The following is a 16,540-nucleotide window of genomic DNA, read 5'->3' as shown; positions in this document are numbered from 1 at the left end:
TGGCAGGACAACTGGAGCACTGTGGTCATGCCATTCCTCAAGTCCCGAGGTCCTTGGACAAGTCCTTCTTTTCTGCCTTTCAACACTTGCTATGCTTGTCTGTTGTATTATATTCAGCCTTTCCAGTTGTAAGGGGGAGGACTCGGAGGAATACAGCTACTCCATCTTGGCAGAACCCCATTGTATTTTAAACTGTGATCACAGTATCTCTAACAATTTATCGCACACTTATTTTCTCTTATGCAAATGACTTGAAGGCAAAAAAGTGTTTTTTTAAGTCTTTGTAATCCTAGTATTAGTATAATACTTAATGACCAGTAGCTGTTTCTTACATGGATGACTGACTAAATGGATTTAACTGAGTACCTTTTGCTTAATGTGTACTTTCAATGAGAAAGAAAAATTATTTAGTCTCTAAAGAGAAAAATCAAGATTTGGACAAAGGAACTAGATACTAGATAAAACACATTACATATATACATATACATCATTTGAAAAAATATTTTAGAAAAAAATTAACACACAAATACTAATCACACTTCTAATAATACTAACAATGTACACGTTGGAAATGAAATTCAAAAGACACTACCATTTACAAACGCACCAAAGAAAATGAAATACTTATGGATAAATTTCACAAAATGTGCACCTGATTTGTATGCTCAGAACTACAAAATACTGATGAAGAAGTCAAAGAAAGAAATCCTAAATAAATGGAGAAGCTTACATGAAAACTTATATGGAGAGGAACAGGCCCTAGAACTGCTAAAAGAATCTTGAAAAAGAAGGATAAAGTGGGAGGGCTCACTCTAACTGACATTTAGTCCTACTATATAGCTACACTAACCAAGACAGTAAGAACACAAATCATCCAGTTATAAAATGGGCAGAAGACATAAACAGACATTTCACTGAAAAGTATAGAAAGGTAAATCAGCACACAAAAATCCAATATTAGCCATTAGGGATATGCAAATTGAAAATACAATGAGATAACACGATACACCAATGGTTACAATGAAAAACAGTAACCGTATCAAATGCTGCAAAGATGTGGAGAAACTGGATTACTCACATACTGCAGGTGGGAATGTGGAATGGTATAGCCTCTCTGGAGAATAGGCAATTTCATATATGACTAGACATGCAGCTACTATAAACTCAAATTCATTCTAGGGCATTTATCCCAGATAAATGAAAACTCATGTTCACTAAAAATGTACATGAATATTCATAGAAGATTTATTTTCAATACCAAAACCTGGAAACAATACAGACGTCCTTCAAAGAGTAAATAAACACTGTAGTAATGTCCATACCATGGAACACTACTTAACAGTAAATAAGAACAAACTACGGACACGTACAACAACCTAGGATGGATTGCAAAGGAATTATGTTGAATGAAAAATCCAATTCCAAAAGGTTATATGCTGTATGATTCCATTCATGTAGCATTCTTGAATTGAAAAAAAAAATCGATATAGAGAACAGATTATTGGTTGCCAGGGGTTTGAGATTGGGGTGGGGAGGCGGACGTGGACAATAGAAGGGATCCTTGAGGTGATGACATTTTTCTGTGTCTTGAATGTATCATTGTCAACATCCTGTTGTAAGTTTGTACTATAGTTTTGCAAAAATGATACCACCAAGAAGAACTGGCTAAAGGATTCATGGTATCTCTATACCATTTCTTGCAAAAAAATCTGAATCTACAAAATAAAACTTCAGTCCAAAATTAGGGAGCTAAACAACTTAGTATGATACCAGTTAGGGGGCATTAAAATGCTTACAAGTGCACCGCTGAGCTCTGCATGTGAAACTATTAGTGGGGAATAACTCGGAAGAGAGGGATTAAAACATTGGGAGTCAACAGTACAGGAACATTTTATTTTTTAGAAGTAAACTTATTCTTCTAAATGGCAATAAAGAAAAAGAAAGAAAGGGTTACACAGCTCTCCTTCATTCACTTTTTTGTGTAAAAATAAAATAAACATTCAAGAAGAAAACGGAGTAAAAAAACCAGGTACTACAGAACAAAGAATTATGTGGTATTCTTCTATCCAAAATAGCTCTTTATTACAGAAGGGAGTATGAAAGCTCTTGTGCGTTACCCAGACAGTAATCTTAGGCATTTCCATTATTTACACCACTTAATTGTCTATATTTAGGTGTAAATCCAAATTAACTGTACATGAAAAGGCTTGTTAAACCTTTTCATTGATAAGTTAATACCCAGAACACCTATCAGAAAGACTAGAACCTTTGAGTAGCAGCTAACATTTCCAAACGTCTAAAATTCTTTGTAAGTAGATTATTTAAAAACTAATGGTGATGGTTTTGTGGCCTGATAGCTAACAATGGGCCAAAATGTCAGTGACTCAACTACAGCCCTGAGCTCCCTTCACGTCAACACCAAGCCATCCTGTTCAAACCGCTGTTTATAATGCTCGCTTTCCAAACTGGAAAAGGGAGCCTTATCAACACTAGATTCAAATCATTTCGAATACTTGAATTGTAGTGACCAAAGTATCTTTTCCTGTAGTTTATCACTTTCCTTGGAACATCACTTGACATACAAAATTTTAAGGTGTTTGTCTTTCAGTTTCACCTTCCATTAAAATTGTAGGCACCTGAACATATGGCAAATGTCATTGTTTTTGAAATGTTTTGACCTTCACTGATTACTGCAACTATGAATTTAGGGACATTTTAGTGCAATTTCTCAGAGTATTGGATCCCAGTGTATATTTGAACACATCAAAGAACTGCAACTTCAGTGCTTTAGAAACTCAGATTACTAACGTCAACACATCATTATTTTCCCATCAACAAGAAATAATGAAATTAAGTGTTAGACTATGGACATTCAGCTCAATTCTAATCTCAGAAAAATGAGGATGTACATTTGCCTGTCTTGAAGAATCACCTCTACACATGCATGAACAACCAGAAATAATGATTTTTAAAGAAATGCAGCAGATGTGAAATTGAATCTTATTACTATTAGTCAAGTAAGAAGAGCCCGTCCAAACAGTACTCTCTAACTATACTAGTATAGCAATTCTTCATCATGCCCCTACAAAAACCTTACTTCTATTAAGAGTTATGTTTGAATGTAAAAAGATTAGATTTCCTTTTTTAAGGGAAAGAACAAGAGTTGGCAAAAGAACGATAATTTGTTCTTTTATAATTCAATGGACATTTTTCCCAAGCACAACTTTACTTGCATTCATTTATATTTTCCAAAATTAACCCTAACTTATATAGTGTCAGTGTTTAAAAAATAGAGTTATGTTTAACTTCCACGTGGCTTTGAACTATTTCAACATCCTAACACATCTGTAGCCATGACTCTGTGTAAAAGTAATTCTTTCAGGTTAATGGTGACGGGGAAACAGAAACCTTATGATAGAGGAGTAAGAGCAGCAGATGAGAATTTCAGAGGCGGAAGTCAAATTTTGATTTGAAAAAGACAGTAGGTGATTCTGAGACTTTCTCCAAATGGAGAATCCACTGCTTTAGATTTGGCTTTATTTATCTTAATAAGCCAAAATACAGAGAGACAAAGAAATAGATTTAAACACACCTTGTATATGCCTATGCCCTGCTTTGCAAATGTTCTATAGTTTGACGCCATCCACAATACTCATGCAGGGTGTGATACACGGTCCATGACAGGTTAAATGCTGAAACTGAGATTTTTTAACCACTAATGTGTTATGTGGATATTGTTTCAGTGCATTATCATTAAAAGCAAATGTACACATGTCTCTTCAAAAGCAGACAAAGATATGTCGATGTATGATGAATTCCTTTGTGGATTAAGGGCACAGACTTTGTTATTAACTTTTGTAATGGCCCGAAGGGACCCCAGAAATGTTTGTATTGACTCAGCACTCCTGGTTAACAAAATGATATGGAACGCAGCCTTCACATTCCCTAACACGGCAAGGCTGCTTTCTTCATCCTGTGCACATACACACATTACCTAAATCATCTTTGCAGATGTGTGTGAACCAGAGGTGTCTGTGCTCTATCTGCCTGTGAAGGGCAATAACAAAATGTTACAACCCATCTAGCAATAAACTATGCATCCTTTCTGCAAGTCTTTGCTTACATTTTATTTGCAACATTTCACCTCCTCTATAAATTTTATTTCATAGTCTTTAGTAATTTCTGGCAATATAAGTAGATACCCAGATGGTATCTCTTTTTTCCATAAGCCAGAAATAATGCCTCAATATAAATTCCAATCCCACCTTTTTATGATTTAGATTCTAAATTTTAGAAAGCAGCAACACACACAAATATTGAGACAATACCTTTAGGTGAAAGAGATAGCAAAATTTAGGATAAGAAAGCACTATGTGATGTAACAATTCAACAGTAACAGAATAAAACGATACCTGATGACACAGGCGTAAAGACCACTGTCCTGCAGTAATGTTGGCCGGAACCAAATGGAGTCCTCTTCCTTGCTCATTCTGCTTCCATCAAAGGCTATTGGCTCTTCAAAGTCTCCGGGGCCAGAGCTTTTGTACCACATCAAACTGAGTCCAGCACTTTGGGCTAGGGAGTAATTGGCTCGGATATAACCATAGAAGAGTGCACATTTGATTCGAACAGGCTCTCCCACCAAAACTTGATATTTCTTTATATCGACAGACCAATCTGTGCATCCATCAGCTATAATTCAAATAGAGAGAGAGAGAGAGAGAGAGAGAGAGAGAGAGAGAGAGAGAGAGAGAGAAAATATTAGAAAAAATGGAAGCAATTAGTTCATTCATTCATTTATTCATTCAACAATTTTTATCGAGCATCTATATTGGACAAGATTCTTCTCCAGGCACAGAGAGCGCAGCAGTGGATAAAACTCAGAAGGGCACTGAAAAGGAATCTACATTACTAACAATATATTCATCACTTCCTTTTCTTCTGCTGCTACTTATTCTTGGTTTATATCAGTGTGATGGTTATTGGTGTACTGCCTTTCCACCTTAAATCCACCTGTTTGCCTGTTCTTCGAAAATAGGTCTAGACTTTTGAAATAGTTTTCCTTTGCTAGCTGGCCCTGAAGATTTGTTAGTAAAGGGTGCTGAAGAGAGAGTGCAAAGGGAAAGGTTTTGCTCCCTGGTTCCAGTATGCTTGCTTGGAAGGCCCTTCTCCGGCATTTGGATCCCGCAGTGGGTACTTCTCCAGTACCCCAGTCCTGCAGTGCATGGGAATAGCTTGGGAATTTTTTAGCAGAACTTCAGGTAAGACACCTTCCTATGAACAGCTTTCCCAGCTACCTTAGGAGGGCAAGTCTCTGTCAAATTGCAGAGGGGAGACATTCAACATAATCTACCAGTGTGGTATCTCAGTGGCTTCTGACCTTCAATAAGCCAGGTACTTTCCCAATGAGGTTTGGGTCTCACTCTGGGAATGGGAGGATGGTAGCTCTTCCTCAGGTGCTCCATCTCAGTTAGGGGTAATGGCAGCCATTCCTCTATTCTTTAGACTTATCTTTTGCTATGGACTGAATGACTGTATCCTCCTAAAATTTCTATGTTGAAGCCTTAATCCTAAAAGTAATGGTGTTTGGAGGAGGGGGCCTTTGGGAGATAATTAGGTTTGTATGAGGTCATGAGGACAGAACCCTCATGAAGAGAGTAGTGCTCTTGTAAGAAGAGACACCAGAGCTTGCAATCTCTCTCTCTCCTTCCGCATGCTTACAAAGAAGAGGCCATGTGAGCACACAGTGAGAAGGTGGCCATCTGTAAGCCAAGAAGAGGGCCCTCCCCAGAAACCAAATCAGCCAGCACCTCGATCTTGGACTTCTCAGCCTCTAGAACTGTCAGTAATACATTTCTGCTGTGTAGGCCCCCCAGTTTATGGTATTTTGTTATGTCAGCTGAGCAGACTAATACATCTTTCTTACTAGTCAATCCTTCATTAATCCAATACCCCATTACATCTTTAAAATATTTATATAAACTTTCCTTGGTCAAATTAGCATATATTTTCCTCCCTGGCTGGACCTACACTGATAAAATGAAGAAAAAGTATTGTACAGCCAAACAAGGCAGACAGAAATAAAACAAAAGGGGGTCACGCTCTGGCAGTGGTTTCACAGCCAGAGATAGAGGCAGATGGTTACTTCGCTCTGATTTCTAGAAGCATCAGGGTCAAATGTAAAGTAGAAACCATGGAGGGAAATGGGACTGATCGGGTGGGGACTGGCTGGGTTTTCTGGGTTTCCTGGAAGCATCATCTTCCAAATGGCATCTTGGCACCATTTTTATTACCTCATTCCTCTGTGCATTAGCATATGTACGCGCACACATATAAACACAGACAAAATGACAGGTCATCACAGAGCACATACATCACTATTATTATTATCATGGATAAGTTGGGGATTTCCTGCTGAGAGAGGGCAGCTGCCCAACACCTAGCAAGATAATCAGTATGACACAGTTCACAGTACATAAGTGCTGAGCAAAAGGGCAAAAACCAAGAAAAGAGGACCTCTAAAAGCTGTAGCATCTGAGTACTGCAAGCAGGGTTTAACTCACTAGAGATTAAACAGAAGGCAACCTGAAAGATCTGAGAACAGGAAAAATAATGTAGAATTCAAAAGAAGGTAAACGATCAACATGAAAAAGAAGATAAATATTAGAGAGAAAATGGCACATAATTTATGGAATTAGCTAAATTTCTTATCTTAAAATAATATCTAACATCTGATGAGGACTTAATTCTGTGCTGAGTTTACAAATTTTCATTTACCTTTCACAAAAACATCCATTTAGGCTTTGACCATTGTCCCCTCTACACAGGACCATTCTCACCAACCAACCGCATGCCCTTCTTCCTCCCTTCCTCCAAATGTCACCTCCTCCAAGAGTCCTTTTCTAACTGCCCTGCCTGAAACATCACCATCCTATCCTAGTCACTTGATCCAGATTCTTCTTTAATACTTTTCACAGGACTTGCTACTGTCTGATGTGACATTATGCACCCACTTTTTATTTGCTTTCTGTCTCCCTAACAGAATGTAAGCCTCTTAAGGTCAGGAACTTGGTCTCTCTAATTCACTTCTTTAGCCCCAGTGCCTAGAACTGTGCTTGCTAAGCACCTCAACACACATCTACTGAACTAACAAATGAATGAATGAATGAATTCTTGGGTAAATAAACAAATTAATGGCTAAACTTTACAACTGAAGAAACTCAACACCAGCTAACATGTGGAAGTGCTGGCACTCTCAGCCAGCTACATCTGACCCTAGAATCTATTCTCCCTACCACCAGAGTAATCTGTTTCCTAAGTAATTGAAATCTTCCTATTAAAGAACCTTGTTGACGTACTGCCTAGAGTAAATATGCTGGAAGCTTGGTGGACATCATCCATGTCTGAGTTACTACCACCATCCCTGTCAATGACTGCTGCAGGGATGGCACACCACACTAAATAGAATGACAGAACTGTACACAAACAGAGATGTCAAGGTTATGTAATGATATGCAGTATTTATCAACACAACTTTGTACACTTGTCCTATCGCATGAAGTGAATCCTTGGTGGGATTTTATTTTAAACAGTTATAGTTCTGGTGATAAGCAGGAAATTATCTTGTTTCACCACTATATGAATTACAATTCTAGAATTAAGTTATTATAACTGAGATCATCTGTCATAGAGGATATCACTTCCAGTGCAAAAGGTTGAAACAACCTTCAAGGTAGCAGTATAAACAGTTAGATGAAATTATTCAAACTCTCAAAAGATTTGTAAGGTAAAGCAGAATGCTTGAGGCTAAAAGCAGAAATATTTAGCCTAGGAATTTCTAAAAAGTTACTAACAAATTAGATCAAGAGAACAGAAGGATAGTTGTGTTGGGGGCAGATAGAGATACTAATGCACACTTTTAGAATATCCTTACTGAGAATAATGTGGAAAGAAAACCACAAATATTACTGAAAATTAGAGTTATTTAGTACTTAACTATCAATCAAGGAAAAAAGTTTCAAACCGCTCTGAGTCACAAGCCAAGCAAAAGGTAGTGGTGAAATGAAGAAATAACAGCACCTTGGATATCAGAGACACTTTATGTTCATTTTAATATGAAAATAAGGTGTATGATCTGTGAGTTAGGAAGTTTTATTACCATTAAACTAAATGTATGATATTCAAAAATAACTATAAAATTATTAACATGTTAATACTTTTTGGGGAAAAGGTGGTAAATAATATAAAGAACAATTCAAGATATTTTCCAATTATTTTGATAAACATTTAAATAAATAATGGATTTAAATCTTTTTTCAATAATTAAAGCATTGGACTGAATGAAATAAGGAGTGATACTTTTTCCTTTTTTAACATTTTGCTTCATTTGCACACACTCTCACTCTGAGTGTATCACATTTTTTTCCTAAACCATTTGAAAATAAATTAAAATGGAGACATAATGACACTTCACTCCTAAAATGTGTATCCTAAAGTCTGTATCTCTTTATAAAAAAGGACATTTTCCTAATATAACCAGAATGTTGTTATTGTTGTTTAATCTTGTTGAGCAGGACAACTCAAATTTTAAAAGAAAATGTGATAACTTAAAGCCTAACTCTTAGTGGGGAGGGGGTGGGAAGGGATAAACTGGGAATTCAAGATTTGCAGATACTGACTGGTATATATAAAATAGATAAACAAGTTTATACTGCATAGCACAGGGAACTGTATTCAATATCTTGTAGTAGATCACGGTGAAAAAGAATATGAAAATGAATATATGTATATTCATGTATGACTGAAGCACTGTGCTGTACACCAGAAACTGACACAACATTGTAAACTGACTATACCTCAATAAAAAAAAACCTAAATCTTGATGACCAGAATTGCTATTGACATGTTTAGTTTTTTCTTACTTCAGAATACAAGCTCTGCTGGCTTGAAAACAGTCATTCCAAACCAACATATTTCATTTTTTTAGACACTGCTAATTACACTATATAAGTTATCAGGTAACCTTTATTATTTTTTAATTATCATTGAGTAATTATATAGGACAACAGTATTTAATCAATTTTTCTGTCTGAGAATAAAATACCCTTCTATAAGCCTCTCTCAAAAAGGTGAGTGACTGAACACAAGCATCTAGGGAGAGGAATGATGTTAGTTTACTCTGCAACTCATACCTTTTGTCATAGACTGAAATATCTTTCCCCGGCAACAACAACAAAAATCAACCATTCCTGTTAAGTGGCAGGGTCTTGGAAACGTTTTTATGTTTTCACTTAAAAATTTTAGGCAGTGAAAATACAGTGAATTCTTAAATAGCTCACAGACCTAAAATGTATGCATTAACATATTCATATTCATACTCTTTTCAAAACTTGCAAAGGTTAAAAATAAATATCTGGTATATTGGCATCATTGGTCTCTACCCCTAGCGTGCTTGGAAAAGGCGAACTTAATACATGACGGAGGTTAGGGACTGTAGGCCATGTATATTAGCTATCACAGACAGGGAACAAAAAGGCTGAGGCTAGATTCTAATGAGGTGAATTCTGCTCTTTATCTGCACTGGCTGCTATTCTTTCCAAATAGGAACTTCATAAATGAAAATTGGCAGTGCTGGAATCCTTCTAAGGAGGATACAGAGATCTACCAAAGTTATCAGCAACAACGAGAACAGCAAAATAAGACATAAGTTAACCTTTATAGTATACATTGGTTCACACACACTGTCTTCATCTCTACTTCCTAAATTATGTTTATCTGAGGTGGAATGTTGCCAGATTTCTGCCTTTAAAAATATATGTAATGTAACAATTTTGGAAGATTACTTCCAAACATTTTGGAGAGATTTATTGGTTGCATGAGTCAGTTCTACTTTTACATTTTTATGTCATGTGGCACTTCTTCTAGACTTTTGGACCTATTTCTGAGCAATCTCATCTGTAGAGTGAGAAAAAAAAATCAGCCTTGAGTGCCAAATAGAGCTCAGCAAGGCCTTGAGAAATGGACAGTTAACTACTCTGTACCTTAGTTTACATCACTCATTCATTTATCCAACACTCACTGTAGGATAGGGAACATTCTAGGTACTGAGTGTACACAGGGGACTGAAAGGAGTTCTAGCTCTCACAGAGAAGACAGACAAAACCCATAGAAACAGAATGCATCAGGAAGCAAAAATAAAACATGTTAAGGGGCTAGAATGCCTGCAGTGCTCTCAATATGGTGGCCAGAGACAGGTAGTTAGAAGAGTGAACATTAGAACACAGAGTAAACTGGGCAAATGTGTGGGACAGCAGGGTTCAAAACAAAGGTCCTGAGATGGGAATGGACTGGATATGTTTAAGGGACAGCAGAAAGGCTGCGATAGTTGGAAGAAGTGAGTTGGGGAGGGACTGGCCTGATCCTCTAGGGCCTTTCCTTATCTGTAAAGATCATTGTTTGTGTCTCTTATCTTCTTGTAAGTGCAGCAGTAATATTGGATGTAGGGGGCATCATATTCCAATAGGACATCTTAACTAATTACATCTGCAGAGACTCTATTTTCAAATAAGGTCGCATTTGAGACTCCAGGAAGGGCATTAATTAGCGGGGGGGGGGGGGGGATTCGGTACGCATTTGGGTCCAGGTTGGTAAGTGGATGGGCTTTTCTGGATAAGCAAATGAGTTGGTAAAGACAAGAGTGGCATGTGCTCCATATTAAGATAGAGAACAAAACACCTAATGAAATCCTTCTTAATTTAATCAGAAGGAGCTCTGGGCTCTATATGTGACAGATTCACCACACAAAAAAATTATTATTTTTCATTCTCCTTGTGGACATGCTTGTTAGTAAACACAGACTTGGGAAGTATATGTAAGAATAGTAGAGGGTGTTATATGACCTCTGGACAAACCAGACCCAAGTTCAAATGTCAGCCAACATCAAGTTCAATCAAGTCTCTAAAGCTCTCAGGGCCTTCGTGTGCATGTTGAAAAATCAGCTTCGTGGGGTTGTTCTGGTATTGATAAAGGAAATTTTCCTGTGCCTTGGATTTGTGCTTGTGTCTGCTGTATGCCCTGGGGGAGTGATGGAGAGCAGAGAGTGAATAGTCAGAGCCCCAGAAGAAAAAGCCAGAGCAGAAATTCCATGAGTAAAGACAGCATTGCTGAGGAAACAGAGCAAGAGGTTTGTTCTGTCTCAACACAGAACTCTTTTTTTTTTTCAAGTAAACTAATGGAGCAGAGATATAACTGGGAAGATCAAAAAGAATTTAAGAAACAGGTGGAATTTAAATTGTACCTCAATTCAAAACTTGTTCATTGGAATGAGAAAATCCCAAGTCAGTGGGATATACCATTTTGATAGCACAGTAAAGGGTAAGGTTCTGAAACAGTGGGATGGGGAGGGGACAAAAACATAACCAGTTAAAAATAAGATCAGAAAAGTGGGTTTGATAAGACACCAGGCCAAGAAAGCTGAACTTAAACCCATATCCAAATAGTTTACAAATTTTAGTGTGTATCAGAATCATCTGGAAGAGTTGTTAAAAGACAGATCTTTTGGCTTTACCATCAGAGTTGCAGATTCAGAAGGTGTTGGCTGGGACCTAAGAATCGGCATTTCTAAAAAGTCCCAGGTGATGGTTCTGCAATGACAGTTTTGAGAAGCACTGCTCTCATCAGCTGTAGACAGTGGAACATGTATGTGAAGGAAGTGGTATCATCTGATTTACATTTTAGGAAGATCACTCTAGTGGAAGGAGATAGGAGCAAGAGACCACTTAGAAAGCTCTTGAAATAGTAGAGATGAAGTAAGGAAGTGGGGGAAATTGTGGAGGTGGAATCAACAGTATGGTGAGACGGATCAGACAGGAGAGATGAGAGAAAGGAGGAATCAAGGATGAAGCTGAGGTCTCAACCCAGGATTTTTGAGAAGATTGTGACATCATTAATGGAAATAGGAGCAGAATTAGGTTCAAGGTGGCAGATAATTAAGTGTGCTTGGAGGAGAAAACTCATTTGTTGTCTTATAGCACATTATCTGCCTTTGTCACAGGTGTTTATACAGCAGAACGTATTGCTTGCATTGTCTAGTATTTGCAACAAAAGCACCTCTGTGCATCCTTTTCATATTGTGAGCTCTGCTGGGCATTAGAGTCCCCTAGAGTTAGAGAAAAATTCAAGGGAAATGGGAATGAAGTCTGTTGTGTATTTTAATATGCATTTGCTTTCCTATGAATAATACCACAGAGACTAATTGTCTGTTTGATTAACTTCTTGCAGAGATCGTGGGGGAAAATTAAACACACACAGTTTGTGTATTGCTCCTTCAAGTGAATTTCTAAGTGAGAATTTTAAAAAAGGTTAGAGCCATTTTTTCAGTGATGCTGAGTCTATTTTTATCACTGTAGAAGTCTAATGAAAATACATAATGTGTTGTACACATATTAGCTTTACAAACAACTGTTTGGGCATCTAGCAGCATTTGTATGTGCAATCATATATCTATTACGATGGGAATCTACTGACACTGCATTTTGTTCAAGATATTATAAACAAGTATCTGTGCATGTCTTGCATGATCTTTGTTTCTCATTTTTGTCATGTGTGTAAAAACAGCAGTTCATTTTATGTGTGTAGAATTCCTTCATTTACATAGTATTTTCATAAACACTACCCCACTGCAACAAGGAAAAAAGTGGTTATAAATTCAGAAAAAACTCATGGGTAATTTTTTGTATTTTTTCATGTGGACCTAGCAGAACAGAACAGAAAAAATTAAGTCAAGTATAGAAGGTCTCCTTGAACTTAAAACTCTGCTTTCTGGAGGTTTTGTTGACATGCTCTCAGGTATTCTTGAAATAATCAAAGCAAGTAGAAATCCATCTTAGACAGTAGAAAATTACATTGATACAGATTTTGTTATTTTTGGTTTTGTTTTCTGCTATCTTTGTGAGTGTAGCCTTTGGGTGTGGGGTAAATTCATATCCATTTTTGAGGGCTGATAAATTAGAGAGGATGCACTTATGTGAAAAACTGTACTGGATAGTTGTCAATATGGACATCTACTAAATTCAAAGCAAACTGAAGTCATTTCAGTGTTACTTAGCAATTTAAAGATCCTTAAGTGAGATTATCTTCATAGTCTCTTCATCAATACTGACTAAACTCAGAACTAGAGGAATCTTCGGGCCCAGCAGATGGTACCCCATGATAATGTTTATTGCAGTTAGTTATTATTATTTACATGAAAGTTTAAATTCTCAGGGAATGGCAGTTTGCTTTTTATGCAGTTAACTAGCACATACTTTTAAAGAGGAACATATAGCATATAACTTTTCATAATTCATCCAGCTCAATATTCCTTCTTTGGCTGCTGTACCAAAAAGCCGTAGCTAGGTTTCCTTTTGTATCTCTCAAAGGTTAAAAACCTAGGCCCTTAGTACTTGTCATTTAATATGTTTCAAACAGAAAATACTTAAATTTGGTGAGGGGAGGAATGATTTTACAGTATTTACTCTGAGCCACCTCTGGAAGGAGGCATTCACTGATTCATGCTTCATTTCAACAAATATGTATGGAGAACCTGCTATCTCAGGGACTGCTAGGGTTGGGATGAAGCATTTGGTTATCTCACTGCATATCACAGTAAGCAGGGTTCCCATCCTTTATTCTAAACTTACAGCTTACATTGTTTCCATTGTACTGTCATGGGTAAGATGGGAGAATGTGTCTCTGACTTTACTTTTTCAATCTAGCATTCATGGATATTTTCAAAGCTAAACAAGGCAGTGCTGTGGGTCCCTTTTAGTGATCATTCGTTAATGTGCTTTTTAAAATATTTTTCTCTTTTATTGTTCCCCAGTTTTCCAAGGCAAGTGCCTGTCTTTGTATTTGACAGCAAGGACCACACTGGCCTATACAGAGACCCAGTTGGGTACCATGCAATTATGAGAAATAAATATTTACTGTGAAATGTATCAAGCTGGTACATTCTCTTTCTTTATTTCCATTACTGTACCATGAAAATAGTCAATCACATATTCTTTTATTCTATAAATTGGAAAATACTGAATAATTCAACAGCTGTGAAATTTCAGAACTTCATTCAATGGAGTAGCTGTAGTCCCTGATCTCTATTTTAATATGCTGCCAGTTACTGCAAGTCATAATAGCACAATACAGGGTCCGGGATGAATTATCACTCACTCAGTTGTTTCCTTGAATTGCTTCGGGGTATGAAGTAAACTACACTACATCACTGTCCTCATAATGAGATCGTTCTGCTGGATAAACAAGCTCCCCGCAGGCCCTACCTGCTGATAGGACCCAGTGAACCAAATATTTAGCACTTCACAGAGGCTCCTCCCTGCCATTCTTCAATATTGTGTGCATTATTTTCAAGAGAAAATTTGATGCAAAGAAGGAGAAAATTGAACTACTGACTCCTGGGTCCATTGCTACAACCTGGTTTGGTAACAAAGATTCAATTCAATTTCTGGGTCTTGTGAGATAATAGAAGTTTCAAAGTTTCCAATAAGATCGTCAAAATTTAAATTCATGTTCTATCTGTACAATTTACACAAAGCATTTGGTGAAACCAGTCTGCCCAAGGAAACCACCGAAACAAAGCATGGAGATAAAACAGTACTTGTTCATTTGCTTGAAATATTCACTGAAAAAAAAAAGACTCATGAATACAATGCAAACTTTTAAAATATGTTTAAAAGATGACACCATTGCTTTAAAGACACTTCTTCCACCATTAGAATGAGGGTTCACACAGAAGGAAAACAGCACAGTTTAGAGATAATACTTTGATAGTTTTCACATGCAAGGATGTCAGAACACCAGATCTGGTTCAGTTGCATGTGTGTGCAATTTGTGTGTGTGTGTGTGTGCCTGTGTGTGTTGTTTCCCCCTAAGTTCAGTGTTATAATGTTAATAAACTTACTGTCTTGTAGTTTTCTTACACAGACTGCACAACAGAAGGTCAAAAATGTGCCCTTTTAGTCAGTAATTCATGTACATCACCCTCATAATGGAACCACGATGCTATAAGTTCTTTAATACAATCATGAAAAGAGTACTAAGAGAGTGCTAGCTTTTCCTAGAGGAGTCAAAAAGGACTTCATGGGAGCATACAGGAAATGCGGCTTTGAGATTAACCATTAAATGCATGATGGCAATTCTAAGAAGTGAGAAAAGGCAAGCTTACAATGTGAGTAGTGAAAGTCCCAGGATAGACAGTGGTGGAGGAAGTGGTTGAAGTGGGTGGGCCATTTGTTTATTTATGTGTCCTCATGTCCAGACCAGCCATGACCAATTGGTGCAAAGATGGCCCTCTAACCAAGAAGAGTCAATTTGCAGGCAGGTAAATAACCGATGTCTTAGTTTCATGAGAAAAGATGAGCTGACCCAAGAAATTCCTCTTCTCTGAGTAATAACAAGGGGCTTAAGGTAGATTTAGACCAGAGGTGATGTGATGATCATATGTAATCCAAAGTTAAAATAGAAATGCAACTAAGAATAGAGAAAACTAGTCCTAGAAAAGTAAGAGTGGAGATGACATAAAAAGAGAAGGTTAAAAAAAGTAGAGAAACCAAGAGACCCATTAAGGAAAGAGCCAGAGACCAAAGAAAGTCCCCAGAACTTAATTCTTGACTTTTTTTAGTTCTGAATCTAAACCTCATGTATTTTTATAATAAAACACTTAAAAATACTTTAAAAGGGTTCTGAACTTTACACCTAAAAAATCTCATTAAATATTTTCATAATTTGAATTGTACAAGAAGCAGAATTTCATTTTCTGCATTATCTATTATTATTATACAATATGAATTGTTCTTTAAAAGTTATTTGTAAATGTTGTTGGCTGCATATATATTCACTCTATAAATGCATCATAATACTATTAAATATTTAATTTGTTTTAACTTTCATTTTAATATATACTATCATGATCAATGCCATTCTATACACATTTTGTTTGAATTTCTGCTTTTGCTTTCAGCTTGAATATCTAAAGCAAGACTACTGGGTCAAAAGATACCATATGTTTTACCAAATTGCTTCTGTAGAGTTTGCATCAATTTATATTCCTGTATGTAATGTATGAGAGTATCCATTTCACATCATTCTCGCTATATGAAATTATTTCCATACTATTGCATTTTCCTACATACAGTGCCCATTCTATTCTTTCCATGCCTGCTTATAAATCCACAAACAATGGTGGTCCAGATGAGATATTTCTCCAGTGTATGCATTTTTTTGTACACTTTTCCTTCAATTTCCAAGTATATACTGATGACTCTGAATCTACATACCCATCCGTGCTCCTGTTTGGTGACTTTCAAAACTGTCATTCATTTATTACACTTGGTAAGCCCTAAATGCAGTGCGTCCTTCTTATGGTGGTGGCTGATGGGAGGAGGGCTTGCTTATTCATTTTCTGTCTTACCCTGTGTGCCTCACCTCAACCTATCAGGTCATAATTGGTGATCTCTTCTAATACAATTAAACTTTATTGCTAATGAAAACA

At 36.8% G+C, this 16,540-nt stretch overlaps 1 protein-coding gene across 1 annotated transcript in view; it reads right to left on the bottom strand.

Moving 5' to 3' along the window:
• IL1RAPL1 (interleukin 1 receptor accessory protein like 1) overlaps positions 1-16,540 on the bottom strand; it is a 922,977-nt gene that overhangs the window by 533,832 nt on the left and 372,605 nt on the right. The window contains exon 4 of the mRNA XM_032475399.1: positions 4,413-4,692. Within this exon, the coding sequence (XP_032331290.1) occupies positions 4,413-4,692 (280 nt within the window). The remainder of the gene's footprint in view (positions 1-4,412; positions 4,693-16,540) is intronic.

Source organism: Camelus ferus, chromosome X (genome assembly GCF_009834535.1).
Source record: "Camelus ferus isolate YT-003-E chromosome X, BCGSAC_Cfer_1.0, whole genome shotgun sequence".
Taxonomy (NCBI): Eukaryota; Metazoa; Chordata; class Mammalia; order Artiodactyla; family Camelidae; genus Camelus; species Camelus ferus.
Note: the sequence above shows the minus strand (reverse complement) of the source record. Positions and strands in the feature narration are given on the sequence as shown.